The 19507-nt window shown below is 35.9% G+C and overlaps 1 protein-coding gene and 1 pseudogene across 2 annotated transcripts in view; one reads left to right on the top strand and one right to left on the bottom strand.

The window, feature by feature from the left end:
* Nucleotides 1-19507, top strand: part of ANKRD62 (ankyrin repeat domain 62) — a 47029-nt gene that overhangs the window by 5736 nt on the left and 21786 nt on the right. For both annotated transcript variants that reach the window (XM_034943591.3, XM_063597292.1), the window contains exons 6-10: nucleotides 1050-1117; nucleotides 4595-4665; nucleotides 8730-8902; nucleotides 17200-17233; nucleotides 17505-17646. In XM_034943591.3, coding sequence (XP_034799482.1) covers nucleotides 1050-1117; nucleotides 4595-4665; nucleotides 8730-8902; nucleotides 17200-17233; nucleotides 17505-17646 — 488 coding nt within the window. The remainder of the gene's footprint in view (nucleotides 1-1049; nucleotides 1118-4594; nucleotides 4666-8729; nucleotides 8903-17199; nucleotides 17234-17504; nucleotides 17647-19507) is intronic.
* On the bottom strand, nucleotides 3427-3908 carry LOC100976980 (succinate dehydrogenase [ubiquinone] cytochrome b small subunit, mitochondrial-like; annotated as a pseudogene).

Raw genomic sequence — 19507 nt, 5'->3', positions numbered from 1 at the left:
GACAAGTTCCCGGAAAACAGTGTGAGTCAAAGCAAAACAGGTGCTAGCCAATAATGAAATTACGCATTTTCATTACAAAAACATTGGAGTAAGGTAATCTATGAAATGAGAATGGCGCTGAGTAAACTCGTGGTGTGTTGTGTGCAAATATATTGTTAGTATGTATCTCAGAAATGAAAAAATAACCACTTGCATCTCCTTCATGACACTTCAAAAATATGAGGGTTTTTGTCTTCCATGTCAGTTGGGGATGACCATGGAGAGGAAGCATCATTCTAACAAAGATCTGCCAGTTCAGAGTTAGAGTCTATAGAGGAAAAATAGTAGTAGTCCAAGCCAGGTCTTGACATCTGTTAGCTTTCTGCCTTTGGTGTGATTGATGACATAAGTAACAATGGATAATCATGTTATCTATTTTAATGAGACAATCTATTTATCAATTTAGTTACAAACTGTGAAATAGTTGAGATGTCCTGAATCATAAGCTACAAATAATAGAACAAGTAACAAGCAAAATTAGGACTTAACAACATTTTCAAAAGATCATAACATTTTAATATTAGAACATATGTGAAAATACACATTGGGTTTCATTTGGGATTCCAAAATAATTTCAGCAAAAAAGTTCAAGAACAAATTATTCCATTGCTTTACTATTTCTCTGAGCACATTAAAATGTGGTTTCATTAAACATTTATAATAACCTAGTGAATAAGGTAGTAAAACCTTCATTCTTTAGAAGAAGACATTGAGCCTAAGAGAAGAGACTTGTTCAAGAACAAATACCCATTGGTCCTATTATGAGTCAGATCATTTTCCATTATGTCAACTTCACATGAGTTAATTTACTGAGTTATACTGTCCTCACTTCATACTTTTTTCTCCTTTAATTAGAAGCTTAATAAGAGTTTTGTAGAGCTTACAAACTAAAAGTGTATAATTAAAGTTCTGATATTGTTTGATATACTCTTAAGAATTTAATGTATTTGGTAAAGTTTTTCATATCAGTATTAAAATAGTAATTGTATTTACTGCATTTTGATACATAGCATTCGTGGAATAATTTCTGAATATAAAGCAAACAAGAGACGTGAAAGTCTTCAAAATAGCGATTCAGGTATGACTTCTGATAGTGAATTCCTCTCGATGGTCCTGTCATAGATAAAAAAGTAAGAGGAAGGAAGTTTTGATCACAAAACAGCAGTTTAAAAAAACCACTGTAAGTTGAATGTATATTTTTAAATTACTTTCTTAGTAATCTAGATTTCAGAATTATTTAAAAAGTTACTTGTAGGCAAGTTATAATCTCAAGCAGTATTATCTGAAAAAAACTCATTATCGTAGTTTCTGAAATTCTAGGTGATATTTTTGTGTAAATAAGAAAAAAGATTAAGTTAGTATGTGGTATGTTTTCTTTATAGTCACCTTATGATGAATTGGATTTGTTATAACATTGGATATTTTAATTTATAAAACAAATGCTTTGCATTTAGTAAATACATATTACAGCTTAGCCTTGAGTAGTGTGGGATTTAGGGGTACCAGTCCCCCATTCAGTTTGAAATCTGTATATAACTCTGGACTCCCCCCTAAAACTTAACTACTCATGGCTTATTGTTGACTAGAAACCTTATTGATTATACAGTTAATTAAGACATATTAGTTATATGTATTATATACTGTATTGTTACTACAATAAAGTAAACTAGAGAAAAAGAAACTTACAAAGAAAATCATAATGAAGAAAGAATATATTTTTATTCAGTGGAAAGTGGATCATCATAAAGCTCTTCATCCTCAGAGTCTTCAAGTTGGCTAGGCTGAGGAGGAGTAGGAGGTAGAGGGAGATTGATCTTGCCATCTCAGGTGGCAAAGGCAGAAGAAAGTCTGCAGATGAGTGGACCCTTGCAGTTCAAACCTGTGTTGTTCAGAGATTAACTCTGACATAGTGATTTGTGTCACTCAAAAAGTAACTATCTTTAAAGTAAGAATTTCAATGAGACCTTTCTGGTACCATGAACAAACATCAATAAGAACTGTACCAATACCAATAGGATGTTATTTTTTAAAGATACCTACTGTGTAGAGAAGTCAGAAAATAAATTCCTTATTGAGAAGCACAGGCCGTGTTACATATTCTCATACCAAGAATGTCTCACTAGTATTGACTTAATTCCCCCAAGTGGAAATAAAATGAGATATATTTACTTCGTTAAGGTGAGATTTGTTCTATCTGCTAGTTAATTGTCATGATAATATCAATTTTGTTAGAAGAAGACACTCTGTTACCATTAGCTAAAATATTATTATAATAATATTCGAATAGCCCAACTCTAGGCTCAGCACATTATAGTAAAAGTACAGCAACCATTACCAGAACAGACCAGGGGCTGCCTCTTTGAAGTAGGACACATGCTGTGCCACACAGCCCCACAACTTAAAAATACATGTAGGATAATGGTATAATTAAGTATGATGTGTTGCATTAAAGATATGCCACAGCACTCTCCCATAAGCTTTGACATTTATCCTCTCAGGATCATGATTTGCTATTCTTAACTGAAAAACACTTTTTTTTTTTGCAAGCCATTAGGTTCATTTTGGAATGTGTGTACTTTTCTTTTTTTTAATTATACAACATTTTATTTAAAAACAATTCATAGAATACATTTTCACATTAGAGATTCCAATAGTGGGAAAATAGCAATGTATTACTTATAGTTTCATATTCGTGGACAGATTGTTTCAGAACAAGTAAAACACATTTGAGACTTGAGTCTCAGTTTAGAATTTGTAATATTTTGATATGTCTACAAGGGGAACCTTGCCCTTAAATGGAACTTCTCTATATTCAGAAGCACTCCAAGCTTTTCTTCCTAAGATTTAGAAATTCATAATGTGAGATATCAGCATTTCCTAATTTTAAAATTTCCCCAGTATATGTAACCATCAGTAGGTGGTATCTACTGAATAGAGAGGGAAGTTTTCAAAAACTGAACACTCTCTAATTTTCTGCGATGTTTTTATTCATGAATTAACAGTATTTCCCTTTGTCCGTCATTCCCAGGGCAAAAACAGAAATTTGATCATATATTAATAGTAATAAAGCTGGATTCTCTTTAAGAGATTGATAAAAGGCAAAAGCTCGTATCATGTTTAGTTATACTGTGACTCTTATGAGAAGCTGGGAGGCAACCCCATTAACTCACCGCAATACAAAACTCAGTCTCACAATTTCTTAGTCATAATTCCTCTCAAACCTTTTCCTCAAATATTAAATTTGGAAAACAATCTTGTAATTAAGAGAAGAAGGCTGTCCACCAATGGACTTACCCTGTTATTTCTTCCTTATTGTGAGTTGAATGGCATGACAAAGCAGAGGCAAAGAGGCATACATCAGTTCTTCAAAGTATTAAGTCAGAAAGGTCAGAGCTTCCACAGCGTGGCAACAGCTTTGCAGATGCCCACATCATGGTAGTTGAAATAGCAAAGCCCAGCAAAGGTTAAAGCTGAAAGTGCCAGAAGCTCTGCCTTGGGAGCTTTCTGCAAGGCATCCCCATGAACATAGTCAGTAACAACTTGTCCAAGGCCCCAGTAACTATGAAGAGTGAGGGTTGCAGCAAGGAGTAGAGTCTGTCACAGAGCCAAGGGTTCAAATAAGCAGCGGGAAGCAGGCCCAGGAGCAAAACACTGACGACCCTCTCACTAGTCCAGTGGAGAGACGCAACCTGGGAACCAGAATGGTGGCTTGGTGACAAGCCAATGTACTGCACTCCACACCATTCTGGGGTAGGTCGGTTCTGAAGTAATGCTGAGATAGGAGCAGGTGTGACCACTGGGGTTCGCAGCAACAGAGCTCGGCCTCCTTGGGCACCGCAAAGGGTACTCAGTCTCCAGAGAACCGCCATCTCATTCCTGAAAACTCAAGGTCATCCACCAACCTCCACTTTGTATTTTAGTTATAGTCGGTTAAAACATAAACTCACTTTTGAAACCTTAACTGCATGTTTTATGAAACCTGTATTATATAAAACTGTTTGTCTGGGGAAAGAGCCAGAATCAGAGAAGAGTTTACACAGCTGTTGAAAAATGAAATTTGTCAGAATAGTAGAGGAAGACATTTCAGATATAATGAACGGGGTGTATATGGATGAAGGTATAAGCAGTAACAGTCATATTGGAAGTTACTCATAATGAGAAGCAGGTTTAGTGTGTTATTATAAAGGTAATATTAGGAAGTAAAGAACAATATGTAGTGTTAGTTTATCTGTTAATACTGGATTTTCAAATTTTGTTTTTCTGATGGTTTTGTTCATTTATATTGTTGGGTGGATTCATTTGTGAGCGAATCTTTGAGATGTTGGTCTATGGCTTGAATCTGGTGACATCTGGTGTCTTGCCAAGTAGTTTGTTGAAGTTTTGGAGAACTAGAAGTAATTCTTAAGAAGTAGATATATCGCTAAAGATTAAGCTTCATTAAAATTCTCAATTTATAGAAGAAAAATATGTTATTTTCTATTTTTATAAAGACTAAAGTTTTTATCTAATTGTTCTAAGTAGTTCATTTTAACTAAATATATGGATTTGTGAGCAGAACAAGACTTAGAAATGACATCAGAGGGAGAGCAAGAAAGGCTTGAAGGATGTGAAAGTAGCCAGCCACAGGTATGTAAAAATTTAATTTCAAACTTCTGGTTTTCTTTGGTAATGTAGCATAATCCAAATGAAATTACTTTTGGACTAGCCTTTTAGAATCAATTGAATGTAATTTAATAGTTAATTTTAATAACATTTTAACTGTTTATAAAATTTAAAGTGTTCTAAGAATCTACAGTGATTTTACAGCTAATATTAACCTTGGAACTGAGGCAAAAAGTTCCTGAGTATTGTTTGCTGTTCCATTTTTATGACCTAATATAATAAAGAAGGTAATATCAAATATTGAATTATAATTTTAAGCAATAAAAATTATGAATAATTTAACAATGATGGCTGCTGATTTGGATTCCTGTTAAAGAAGTAATCATTGCCAATGGTCCAAAATTTGCAGTTTTATATTACTGGTGACTAATACCAAGATTAAAAATGTATTCTCCATTGTGATCTCTTACTAATTTCAATGTCTATGTTCAGGGCAGAATGGGGTCATAAAATCAACCCAACTCTACCTATCAAGAGAATCAGACCTTGCAAAATGGCACTTTTGGTGTTTGGGTTCAAGCAAAAATGTTCCCAATTTATTTCAACATAGGAAATCTGCAAATATTGTTAAATTTTTTAAATCAACTGTCATTTGTGGACCTGAAAATTTATTAGAACTTGACTTAAGCCTATAGTTTATATAGCTATATAACACTATCATATTACAGTATATAATTTGAATTAAAATGTAAGAATTTGCTTTTCTTTTGATTGGTGTTGATTTTGACTCCTAATAATTTTAAGTTTGCCTACTCACCGGTTAGTAATCTTTGGAAAAAAACACTCAAATGTGCACTATTGGGTATCAGTATTTCCAGTACAGTGAGATAAAATCTTGTTAAGTGAAGATGCCTTTGTACTACTAAAAATGATCTCTTATTTTCATTTTTGGTAAGTCTATCACACAATGAATTAATGTTACTCCAGACACTGTCAAAGTAAAGTTTGATTGTTTGTGTTTTTCTTATATTTTAGGCTTATGCAAACTATTTTTCACTTTTTGGTTACAAGACAGTAATTTGGGATTAGGTAAACATAGATTAAGAAATTTAACAGTTAAATTTTCATTTTTTCATACTTCATTATTTAAAGACAAAGTTATCCTTAAAACATATACCCTGACAGAAAAGACATCTGACAAACAAAACTCATAATCTTCCACTTTCACATCTGCAAAAAATGTCTCAACAAACAGAAGTGAACAAGTATTGTAATAGCATATATCTGTATATACAAGACTCCCTTATGTGCAAAAGTATGAGGAAAACGTGGATCAAACAAGACAAATGAGGTGGAAAAAAACTTTAAAACTCATCAAAATTGAGTTAAAGCAGAATTTGGGTGAAATTTGTGAAGAATACAAAACGGCTGCCTCGTTTTTAGGAAGAGCCACTCCATGATAACTCTACAGGAATAGCAAACTTAAAGAAAATACCCTCAAATTTGACAAATAATGCACCTGATTGTCAGGAAAAGATGTATCTAGAGTGTTCATCTAATATGTATTCCTAATATTTCCTGTTGAAAAATAGTGCAGCCTCATAAATGTCTTTTGATCTCATTTATACTCTTGGCCTCCAGAATTTGCTTGCCAGTCATCTTCTGATTTTTATTTAAATGAAAATAAAGTATACTGTGAAAATAGTAACAGACCAGACACAGAACATGCTTTTAACATAGACTGGGAGAATTTTATAATGACACAAAAAGTACAAAAGCAAGGAACCCAGAAGTAGTTACAATTGAAATAAAAGAAGACCGAGAGTGTTATAAGTACATGATGAAAAAATCACCAACATAACATTAATTGCAAATTGGACATCAGAAATGTGCCTCAGTTTAGTGATCCAACAAGCCTTTTAGATTTGTGGCTTACCTGCTCCAGAGAAATTAAGTATGTGAGGAAAAAAAAAGCATAGTGTTTCTGTTGTTACAGACACTTAATAAGAATACAAAACCAATTCAAAACTTGTTCCACAAACCATTATATCATAATTACAGTACAAATAACTATAAAAGAATAGAACTTGGATTAGAAAATGTGCATTCTTCTCCACCACACAGTGACAGAGCATTAAAAGTACATCTAGAAGAATAGTTACAGCACAATATACAAAGACTTAAGAATGAGGCACGCATATTACAACTAGAGTTCCAGCCCTTGTGGCTGCTTTCATGGTCTGATGTTGAGTGCCTGCAGCTTTTCCAGGTGCACAGTATGAGCTGTCAGTGGATCTACCTTTTTGGGGTCTGGAAGATGGTCACTCTCTTCTCACAGCTCTTCTTAGAAAGAAAAAAGAAAAGTTCAGAAAGATTTACAGGGCCACTTGCTGCTACTCGTTTTTTTTCTCTTGACCAATTATTTGGTGCATTCTAATTTTTTTTTACTTATGAAAAGCTCTTACGTAAAATCGGGTTATCTATATACATAATTGTGCATAGAAATAGGCTGTTTCTCAATTTAAATGATAGGAGATCAGGAAAACATTCTATAATCTTCATTACTTGATCAACCCAAGTCTGTCTGTCCATTTTACAAGTGGCATAGGGACTGGGAAAAAAATCTATTCATATATCATGGATATAGACACTTGTAAACTAGGGTTAGCCTATAGGAAATTGCTTAAAAATTTAATAAGCTCTAGGGTTTAATTTTTCCCTATTGACTTAAAGATGAATTGCACTTACTTAAAGTGGGAAATCAATGGGAAGGAAGCAATGACTGAGAAGTGCTATAAAAATGTGTCTGTCCTTGAGAGTTGGAACAAATATTCATGGGCAAAGGAATCTGTATGTTGTGCCTTCAGGTGTGCAAGTTGATCCATTTAACTCAATATGTTAAGGCTTACAATTTCATCATGACAACCTTAAGTATGTTTGAAAACAAATGTATATAGATATCTCCATCTATTTTTTAATCACAACTTCCGCATGTTTCTGTCAAAGCAGATCTTAATGTGATTTTGTTTAATAGAGCGTAAGTTTTAGCATGTATAACTTTATTATGTCAGTACCATGGATTCTCAGCCCAAAATTTAGTATTTGACTCCAAAGTAGAAACATGATTTCGGTACATGGAGTTTTAAAGATAGACAAAAATCTGGTGATGTTCATCTTAAAAAGTAAAAGTAGATGAGGCCTCTCAGCCCCTTCTGAGGCATTATGTTACTTTCCCAGAGTTACACTTTTAATTCTTCTGATTAATTTGATGAATTTATCGGTAATTTATCTGATTCAGCCTTATGAAACAGTATTATCAGGTTTTGTGCAATAAAATGCTGGAAAATGCCAGGGGATTTAGATGAATCATTTAATCTTTTTTGATAATGGGGCCAAAGTAGATAATTACTTACACTGTATATCCTCCAGCTATAAAATGTCATGGTTACTGAATGTGAAATTGGGGAAGCATCTCATTTTCCAGAACTCTAAAGTAACATCTCAGCAGTTTCACTCTGCTTCTTTTGTGGTTTCAAATTTTGGTTCTTGTATTTCAGCAAGCACCTTCACATTTTCGGTATCCTAGGATCCAAAGGGAGAAAGTAAAATAAAAGACAGTGGGAAAAGAAAGCTTACCGTAGAAAGGGGAAAGCTTCCTTTCTGTTCTTGAAGCCCCACAATATCACATCCTCTAAATCTGGCCGTTTAGTGTAAACTCCAGGAGGTAAAGATAGAAGAGGACAGATTTGATGGCTTCGTCTTTTTATTTATCTATTTCTGCTCATCACAAGGGCACCAGGGGTGAAAATGTATATTAGACAGCAATGGGAATAAAAGCACAAATTTGGAATGGGCCCATTTTGAAAGTTTTGAAAAATTTATTCACTCAAACAGAAATAAATCAGACTTTATATGAATTTCAATAAAAATTATAATTATATATAATGAAAAAGTAAGCACAAGGTATTTTATCATGTCATGACTAATATGACAGACTGAGTCAAGTGATTAAATGAATGAACACAAAAAAGTTCTTTCTATTGGATAAAATAATGACAATTATTCTCAGTATGAAACTTTCATTGAAGGTTGAAGAAAAAATGAAGAAATGCAGAAATAAGAAAATAGAAGTGTCAAGAAACGTACATGCTGATGACAGTGACAATTATAATGATGATGTTGATGAATTAATTCACAAAATAAAGAACAGAAAACCTGATAATCATCAATCTCCCGGGAAGGAGAATGGCGAGTTTGATAGGTAATCCTGTAGCGATAGTTAACAGCGGATCACTGTTAATTGTACTATAAAATGAATTCTAATTTGGGTTAATATGTACAATTAACAAATTTTATACTTTTATGAGGAATATTCTGCCTTGCCTGGTAATCATAAAATGCAAATTAACAAGCAATGAGATATGGTCTTTCCAATCATATTGATGTTTTATTTAAAAAGTAACTAGACAAATGTGAAGAAAGACATCCTCTTACACACTGTTGCTAAATGAAATTGGTAAATCTTTATTGAAGGGTAGTTCAGTAGCATGCATCACAATTTTAAATATGTCATTTCGTTAACCTGACAGCTTTACTTCTGGGACTAGATTCTACAGGAAAATATGAGTTTACACATACACACAAGCAGTTGACGTCATTAATTGTATATTTATTATACATATGATATAGAAGATATCTTGTATATCATATATATAACATGCAATAGGCCAACATATATATGCATGTGTAGTTATTTCTTTATATGAAATTGTTGCATGCATATATATATATGGTAAGAACTTTCATTATAGCATTGTCATATCAAAATGTTTGAGATTGTGTAAAAGTCTGTTAATTAAAGGAAATAAGTAGTCACACCCATAAAATAATGTACTATGCAACCCTCTTATAAAAATGAAGTTGCATTTATAGTGTAGTGATTATTTCACCAGTAAAGTATCTTTAAAGCATTGGGTTTGATAACACATCTTGCATTAGTCTATTTTCATACTGCTGTAAAGACACTACCTGACACTGGGTAATTTATAAACAAAAGAAGTTTAATTGACTCACAGTTCCTCCTGGCTGGGGAAGCCTTAGGAAATTTACAATCATGACAGAAGGCAAAGGAGAAGCAAGCACCTTCTTCACAAGGCGGTAGGAGAGAGTGAGAGCAAGGAAGTGCCACACTTTAAAAACATTAGCTCTTGTGAGAACTCACTCACTATCACAAGAACAGCATGGGGGAAACAGCCTTCATGATCAAGTCACTTCCCACCAGGTCTCTCTTCTGACAGGTAGGGATTATGATTTGAGATGAGATTTTGGTGGGGACACAGCACCAAACCATATTATTCCACCCCGGCCCCTTTCAAATCTCTTGTCCTTTTCACATTTCAAAACCAATACTGCCTTCCCAACAGTGCCCCCAACGTCTTAACTCAGTCAAGCTTTAACCCAAAAGTCCAAGTTCAATGTCTCATCCGAGACAAGGATGTGAGCCTGTGAAATCAAAAATTAGTTAGTTCTAAGATACAGTGGGGGTACATGCATTGGGTGAATGTTCCCATTCCAAATGGGAGAAATTAGCCAAAGGAAAGGTGCCATGGGCCCCATGCAAGTCTGAAACTCTACTTGGCAGTCATTAAATCTTAAAGCTCCTAAATGATCTCCTTTGACTCCATTTCTCACATCCAGGGCACACTGATGCAAAATGTGGGCTCCCATGGCCTTGGGCAGCTCTGCCCCTGTGACTCTGCAGGATTCAGCCCTTGTGGCTGCTTTCACAGTCTGATGTTGAGTGCCTGCAGCTTTTCCAGGTGCACAGTATGAGCTGTCAGTGGATCTACCTTTTTGGGGTCTGGAAGATGGTCACCATCTTCTCACAGCTCTTTGAAGCAGTGCCCCATTGGCAACTCTTTTTGGGGGCTCCAACTCCACATTTCCCTTCTGCACTGCCCTAGCAGAGGTTCTTCATGAGGGCTCTGCCCCTGCAGCAGACTTTTGCTTGGACATCTAGGCATTTCCATACATCCTCTGAAATCTAGGCAAAGGTTCCCAAACCTCACCTCTTGTGTTCTGTGCACCTGTAGGCCCAACACCACATGGATGCTTCCAAGGCATGGGGTTTTCACTCTCTAAAGCAACAGCCTGAGCTGTGCCTTGGCCCTTTTTATCATGGCTGGAGCTGGACCAGCTGGGATGCAGGGTGCCATGTCCCGGGTCTGCACAGAGCAGTGGGGCCCTGTTCCCAACTCAAGAAACCATTTTTTCCTCTAAGGCCTCTGCGCCTGTGATGGGAGGGACTTCTGGGAAGATTTTTGACATGCCCTGGAGACATTTTCCCCACTGTCTTGGCTATTAACACTTAGCTCCTTGTTACTTATGAAAGTTTCTGCAGGAGGCTTGAATTTCTCCCCCAGAAAACAGGTTTTTCTTTTCTACCCCATAGTCAGGCGTCAAAGTTTCCAAACATTTATGGTTGCTTCCCCTTTAAACATAAGTTCCAATTTCAAACCATCTTTGTGACTACATGAATGCTTTTCAGAATAAGCTAGTTTACATCTTGAATGCTTTTCTGCTTAGAAATCTCTTTTGCCAGATACTTAAATCATCTCTCTCAAGTTTAAAGTTCTACAGATCTCTAGGGCAGGGGCAAAATGCCACCAGTCTCTTTGCTAGAGTATAGCATGAGTGACCTTTACTTTAGTTTCTCAATAACTTCCTCATCTTCATCTGAGACCATGTCAGCCTGGACCTCATTGTCCGTATCACTATCAGCATTTTGGTCAAAACCATTCAGCAAGTCGCTAGGAAATTCCCAAATTTTCCATCTTCCTGTCATCTTCTGAGCCCTCGAAACTGTTGTAACCTCTGTGCGTTACCCAGTTCCAGTTTCTTCCACGTTTTCAGGTTATCTTTATAGCAGTACCCCACTCTGCAAGTACCAACTCTCTTAAGCAAATTTTGTCGGAATACAATACTGTATGATCTTAATACTTGTAGTGTTTACTGAGTTAGAAAAGGAAGCTACATGCTATGTTGGCACTTTGTTACCAACATAATCGTTAGTTATAAAATTGTTGTTTTTCTCAATGCAAAAGTGCTCACATATTGGACCTTTATAATAATCTGAATATTGCCAAGGGATTGTACATGGGGATCCATATTTTATATAAATATTTACAATATTGCTAAACGTTATCGAAGTATATCAAAGGACCTTTGATCTACCAAGCCAGGAGTTGGCCAACTTTTTATGTAAAGAACCAGATAGTAACAATTTTAGGCTTTATGGACCACAGGGTCTGTGTTGTTGTAGTCCAACATCTTTCATAGACAATAAATGAATAGGTGTCACTCTGTCACTCGATAAATGAATTACTGTCATTCAATAAATGAATAGGTTTCACTGTTACCAAAAAAAAAAACAAAAAAAACAGACAGACAGGTAGTAGGCTGAATTTGGCACACACTATTAATTTGCTGACCTGTGTGCTTAAAACCAAGGTGCTGCCAATGCAGTGTATTTCCTGTTTAGAGGCACTCTCAATGCATGTCTTTAGTCTTCCTTTGAAAAGTATGCACCACACCATATTTTTCATTAGTGACTTCATATTGTATAATTTACAAAAATTAAGTTTACGAAATAAGATATTTTTGCATTGTCACTTTTTATTCTTGTTACAGAATTGAGTATTTTAGTATGACTAATTGTTTTGTGTATTTGATGAGTATAAAATGTCTCAGAGTTGGGTGAGTTTTCTCAAGTAAGAAATACTGTCCTTGAAATCATTAGTCTTTCTGTGGTCTTTATAAGCATGAGCAAAATGATAATCACTTTTATATAATCTAGAAATGCTCTATAATTTTATGGCTTTATTCATTTATACCATGGTCTGGCTTATAAAAATGCCATATGTGTATAATTTTTTAAATGCTTAAGGTGTTAAAACATACTAGGTAATTAATCATTATAAAAGTATTGGGAAATACAGCTGAACAAGAAGAAAATTAGGTCATCCACGATAATGCCACTTAGGTATGATGTCCTTGAAATTGAACGGTCTGTACTCATGGACTCAACCTTCCCTTCCATTCACTCTTGAACTCACTGCTGTAATTTTCACTCTCACCGCTCCTCCAAAGTTGTTATTCTCAAGCTTGTCATTTTTTCACTGTAATACATCTAGACATAATTTCTTAGATCTCATTTTATTTAACCTATCAGCAATATTTGACCCCATGGAGAACTTTCTCCACCATATCACTTTGTTCACTTGGCTTTCAGAATGTCAGTCACTCACCTAGATTTTCCTCCTGCCTTTCTAGTTGTTTTAGTTGTGACATTAGGTTGTGAACTTAAGATCTTTCTTTTTGATGTGAGCATTTAGCTTCATCCCTGTGATGCAAGGTTGTTTGAACATGTGCAAATCAATAGGCCAGACACAGTGGCTCACGCCTGTAATCCCAGCACTTTGGGAGGCTGAGGTGGGCGGATCATGAGGTCAGGAGATTGAGACCATCCTGACTAACATGATGAAACCCTGTCTCTACTAAAAATACAAAAAATTAGCCAGACGTGGTGGCACACACCTGTAGTCTCAGCTACTCAGGAGGCTGAGGCAAGAGAATTGCCTGAACCCGGGAGGCAGAGGTTGCAGTGAGCCAAGATTGCACCACTGCACTCCAGCCTTGGTGATAGAGCGAGACTGCCTCTCAAAAAAAAAAAAAGATCAATAAATGTAATTAATCAAATAAACAGAATTATTCTGTTTATTATTGAGATAATCACATCTCAATAGATTCAGAAATGTCTTTTGATGAAATTCAACATTTATGTTAAAAACTCTCAACTAGTTATTGAAGGAACATACCTCAAAATAATAAGAGCCATATATGACAAACCCACAGCAAACGTCATACTGAATGAGCAAAAGCTGGAAGCGGTCCCCTTGAAAAGTGGCACTAGACAAGGATGCCCTCTCTCACCACTTCTTTTCAACGTAGTATTGTAAGTTCTGGCCAGGGTAATCCATCAAGAGAAAGAAATAATGGGCATCCAAGTAGGAAGAGAGGAAGTCAAACTATCTTAGTTTGAAGATGACATGATCCTATACCTAGAAAACCACATAGTGTGAGCCCAAAATCTTCTTAAGCTGATACAACTTGAGGAAAGTCTCAGGATACAAAATCAATGTGCAAAAATTAGTACCATTCCCATAGACCAACGATAGTGAAGAGCCAAACCAAGAACTAATTCTTACTCACAATTGCCACCAAAACAACAACATAAAAACCTAGGAATACAGCTAAGTAGAGAGGGGAAAGATCTCTACAAGGAGAACTACAAAACACTGCTCAAAGATAGAGTTTGAAACCAGCCTGGCCAACATGGTGAAACCCCGCCTCTACTAAAAATACAAAAATTAGCCAGGCATGGTGGCAGGCGCCTGTAATCTCAGTTACTTGGGAGGCTGAGGCAAGAGAGTTGCTGGAACCCAGGAGGCGGAGGTTGCAGTGAGCAGAGATCATGCCATTGTGCTTCAGCCCAGGCCGACAACAGCAAGACTCCAACTCAAAAAAAAAAAAAAAAAAAGTCATACTGCCCAAAGCATTTCGTAGACTCAATGCTGTTCCTATTAAACTACCATTGACATTCTTTACAGAACTACAAGAAACTATTTTAAAATTCATAGGGAACCAGAAAAGTGTGTGAATAGCCAAGGCAGTCCTCAGCAAAAAGAACAAAGCTGGAGGAATCACACTACCTGACTTCAAACTATACTACAGAGTTACAGAAACCAAACAACATGGCACTGGTTCAAAAACAGACACATGGACCAGTTGAACAGAATAGAGAACCCAGAAATATGAACACACACCTGCAACTCTCTGATCTTCAACAAACCTGACAAAAAGCAACAAGGACAGGACCGTATTTAATAAATGGTACTGGGATAACTGGCTAGCCATATGCAGAGGATTGAAACTTCACCCTTTCCTTACACCATAAGCAAAAATTACCTCAAGATGGATTAAAGATTTAACTGTAAAACCAAAAACTATAAAAACCCAGGAAGACAATCTAGGCAATACCATTCTGGACATAGGCACCGGCAAAGATTTCATCATGAAGATGCCAAAGCAATTGCAACAAAAGCAAAAATTGACAAATGGAATCTAATTAAACTAAGGAGCTTCTGCACAGCAAAAGAAACTGTCATCAGACTGAACAGACGACCTCCACAAGGGAAGACGTTTTGCAAACTATGCATCTGGCAAAGGTCTGATATCTAACATCTGTAAGAAACTTAAATACAAGAGAAAACCCCATAAAAAGTGGGCAAAGGACATGAACAGATACTTTTCTTTTTTTCTTTTTCTTTTAGTCTGGCATTGTCTCCCAGGCTGGAGTGCAGTGCTGTGATCTCCGCTCACTGCAACCTCCCCATCCCGGGTTAAGTGATTCTCATGCCTCAGCCTGCTGAGTAACTGGGACTACAGGCATGCCCTACCACACCCTGCTAATTTTTGTATTTTTAGCAGAGATGGGTTTTTGCCATGTTGGTCAGGCTGGTCTCGAACTCCTGACCTCAGGTAATCTGCCCACCTTGGCCTCCCAAAGTGCTGGGATTACAGATGTCAGCCGCTGCTCCAGGCCAAGAACAGATACTTTTCAAAAGAAGACATACACAAGATCAACAAACATGGAAAAAAAGCTCAACTTCACTGATCGTTAGAGAAATGCAAATCATAACCCCTATTAACATGCCATCTAACACCAGTAAGAATGGCTATTATTAAAAAGTCCAGGCTGGGCATGGTGGCTCACGCCTGTAATCCCACCACTTTGGGAGACCGAGGCAGATGAATCACGAGGTCAGGAGTTTGAGACCAGCCTGACCAATATGGTGAAACATCGTCTCTACTAAAAATACAAAAATTAACCTGGCGTGGTGGCACTCGCCTATAATCCCTGCTACACAGGAGGCTAAGGCAGGAGAGTTGCCTGCACCTGGGAGGCGGAGGTTGCAGTGAGCCAAGATCACGCCACTGCACTCCAGCCTGGGTGACAGACTGAGACTCCGTCTCAAAAAAAAAAGTACAAAAATAACAGATGCTTGTGAGGTTGTACAGAAAAAGGAATGCGTATACGCTGTTGGTGGGAGTGTTTACTATTAGTTCAGCCATTGTGGAAAACAGTGTGGCATTTCCTCAAAGACAGAAGTACCATTCAACCTAGCAATCTTATTACTGGGTATATACCCAAAGGAATATAAATTATTCTGTTATAAAGACACATGCATATGTTCATTGCAGTACTATTCACAATAGCAAAGACCTGGAATCAAAGTAAATGCCTATCACTCATAGACTGGATATAGAAAATGTGGTACATATATACCAGGAAATATTAGGTAGCCATAAAAAATGAGATCATGTCATTTGGTGGAACATGGATGGAGCTGATGGCCATTATTCTTAGCAATTTAACACAGTAAAAGAAAACCAAATACCACATGTTCTGTCTCAAAAATGGGAGCCAAATGGTGAGAACACATAGACACATTGATAGGAGCAAAACACACTGGCACCTTCTGGAAGATGGAGAGTGGAGGATGAGTGGAGGGAAAGGATCAGGAAGAATAACTAATGAGTACTAGGCTTAATACGTGTGTGATGAAATAATCTGCAACAAAACCCCGTGACACAAGTTTACATATACAACAAACCTGCAGTTGTACCACTGAACTTAAAAAAAATGCCAAGGTTAAAATCTTATTTTTAAAATATTACAAGATTCAGACATTATTACTTATATTCACAAATGGAAAGATAATATGAATTCATCTGCTATCATATTACTTGAAAATAAATATTACTTTCATAGCATATTGTGAAACGCATGTTTTGGAGCCAGAGTTCTTGGGTTTGAATGCTTAGTCTGCTATTGAACAGTTTTATGTGTTTGGGCAAGTTATGTGGCCTTTCTGTGCCTAGTTTCTTTCTTTATAAAATATCTATTATGTTACCTACTTTACAGAATTGCTGGGAGGATTTAAATGACTTAAATACATGTACAGTGTTTAGAATAGTGCACAGTACTTGCGCAGTATGTCCCGAAAAGGCTAGCTAGCGTTATCATTAAAAAAGGGATTCTGTTACACAAGTAATATTTATCAAATAGGTCTTAGTGCCAGTAAAACTTTGTTTGTGTTGAAAAGGGCAAAACCCCAGGATACATATTTTTTTAATCAAATACTGCAAATAACATGTTTTTTTTCTGTCTTTGATGATCAGAAAGCTTGATTTAAACTTAATTTTTTGATATTAATATATTTCATTTGTCCTGTAGTGCTACCCTTTCCATTTAGTTTTTCCCCTTGTAAAAAAAAATTGTATTTTGCATCACCTGTAAAAACATTACCTGTAAGCATTATAAATAAGAGAGAGAAACTACAAACACAGAGGTTTTATATAAAAAAGTTTTAGATATTCTTTGTATTTTACATATTTACTATTTGCCTGATTGGAGTTTTTTGGTTTTTTTTTTAGGCTTGCAAGGAAAACCTCTAATGAAAAGAGCAAGGTATTATAAAAGTAAATTGTCAAGAATGCTGTTGAACATACCTTAAAAAAGATCACAGTAAAAAACAGAAAATCTTTTGCTGTAAAGACATTGACTTTGATAAAGCAGCAGTAACCATTCATAAAAGCACCCTTTTAACCAAAGTCAGTTATTTTAAGAAGTACCTGTGTTTTTGCTCATGTAAAAAGACGGATAATTCCCACTGGTGTATATTTAGTATGTGCTATAAATATTTCAAGGGCATTTTGAAACAGTGTTATTTCTTTTATAGGTTAAAAGCCAAATATATTTCAGGGATGACCTTAATGACATAACTGGGTCATCTGAAAAAACCTCAGAGGATGATGAGTTGCCTTACTCTGATGATGAGAATTTTATGTTACTCATTGAACAAAGTGGAATGGAGTGTAAAGGTAGGACCAATGCATAAATATAAGGCTCTTTCCCTATCCTATAGTAATGTATGCACATATTGCTTAGCACCGCACCATAGAACACTGATGTGTTATAGGGATGTTCATCTCGGAAATATGCTTCTTGTGAACATAGAATGAGAACTACTCTATCTTGTATACTCTTAGCCAAAGAGCTGTGATCATTCCACTGTACCTTTCTCAGTGTGAATGACACTCCCAATCTATTTGTTGACTCTGCTTCTCCTCTATGCCTTTACCCAGGGTCAGGTTGTCATTACCTTGTACCTGGAATACTGTGATAACCTTACACCTCTTTTCCCTACTGCCCCACCTTCCAAAGCCATGGTCTATTCTGCAATCATAATTATATACATTTTTAAAATTCACATCTGATCATGTTACCTGCTTGCTTAACACCCAACTGCCACTTGTCATTGCTATAAGGTAAAGATGACAATGCTCTAGCTTTATACTGCTTCATTCCATACCCTTGTTTCTCCGTGTGTCACAGCCAGTGCCCCAGGTGTTTGCTCCTACAATCAGTAGCTTCAGTGAGGTATAACTGATACATGTTAAAGTGCACATATGTAAAGTGTATAGTTTGATAAGTTTTGACAGATAGATACACGTGTGAAAGTGTCACCATAATCAAGATAGTTATCCATAACCCACAAAAGTGTCCTATGCTGCTTTATGTTCCCTTTTTAGAAAAAGCTGCCAAATTGTTTTCAAAAAAAGTGTACCATTTCCATCTGATCAGCACAACAGGACAGTTGCGGTTACTGTGTTGTCACACTAAGTATTGCAGTATTTATTTGTAGCCATTCTTATGGGTGTGGTTAATATGCATGATCCTAATGACTAAACAAGTTCACCTCGTATACACAAACTTTGTTTCATGCACAAAATTATTAAAAGTTTTTTTTAATTACCATCTGTCTTTGTGAAATAGTATTTTGTGTTTAGACTTGGGTCCTATCGCCAAGATATCTCATTATGTAGATGCAAATATTCCAAGATCCAAAACCTGAAACACTTCTGGTCCCAAGCATTTTTAATAAGGGATATTCATCCTGTACCAGTGGCCAACTGTTTTGGTTACTGTTGATGTATAATAATTGTTGAAGTTGATTTTTCTATTCTTTGTTGTGTTTTGCTTATGCTAGATTTTGCATTTCCACGTGAACTTTAGAATCAGCTTGTCAATTTAAAAAAATTTAGAATCACCTCGTCATTTAAAAATGTCCAACGAGTGCTGGCTTGTTGGACATTAGGTTAGAATTGTGTTGCATTTATAGATTAATTTATGGAGAATTGACTTCTTAACAATAATGAATCTTCCTACTCTTTAAAAAAATGGATGTCTGCATTTATATGTCATATTTAATTTTCTCAGTAATATTTTGTAGTTTTTAGTGTATACGTCTTTCTATAGTTTATCAGATTTATCTCTGTTTCAGTTTTTGATGTAGTTGTAAATCATATGCTTAAAAATTTAGTCTGATTGTTTATCACGAGTGTATGGAAATACAGTTGATTTTTGTATGTTGGTTTTGCATACTTCAATCTTACTGAACTCACTTATTAGTCCTGGTACTAATAATACTCACTTATTAATTCTTGGTAGATTTGATCAGATTTTCTACATAGACCAAAGATTTTCAAACCTTTTCTTTCTCAAAGTACCCTCTTATTAAAGACTTGTGGCAAAAGGGGTCTCTGTTGTAGCTGATAGACTCTGCCATTGTAATATGAGAGCGGCCCTAGACAACCTGTACAATTAATGAACACAGCTGTGCTCATTGACGAAGACAAAAAGCTGGCCCACAGGTTAGAGTTTACGTAAACCTATTGTGTG

Source organism: Pan paniscus, chromosome 17, assembly GCF_029289425.2.
Source record: "Pan paniscus chromosome 17, NHGRI_mPanPan1-v2.0_pri, whole genome shotgun sequence".
Lineage (NCBI taxonomy): Eukaryota > Metazoa > Chordata > Mammalia > Primates > Hominidae > Pan > Pan paniscus.
The sequence above is the reverse complement of the archived record's forward strand: the minus strand, read 5'-3'. Positions and strand labels throughout refer to the sequence as shown.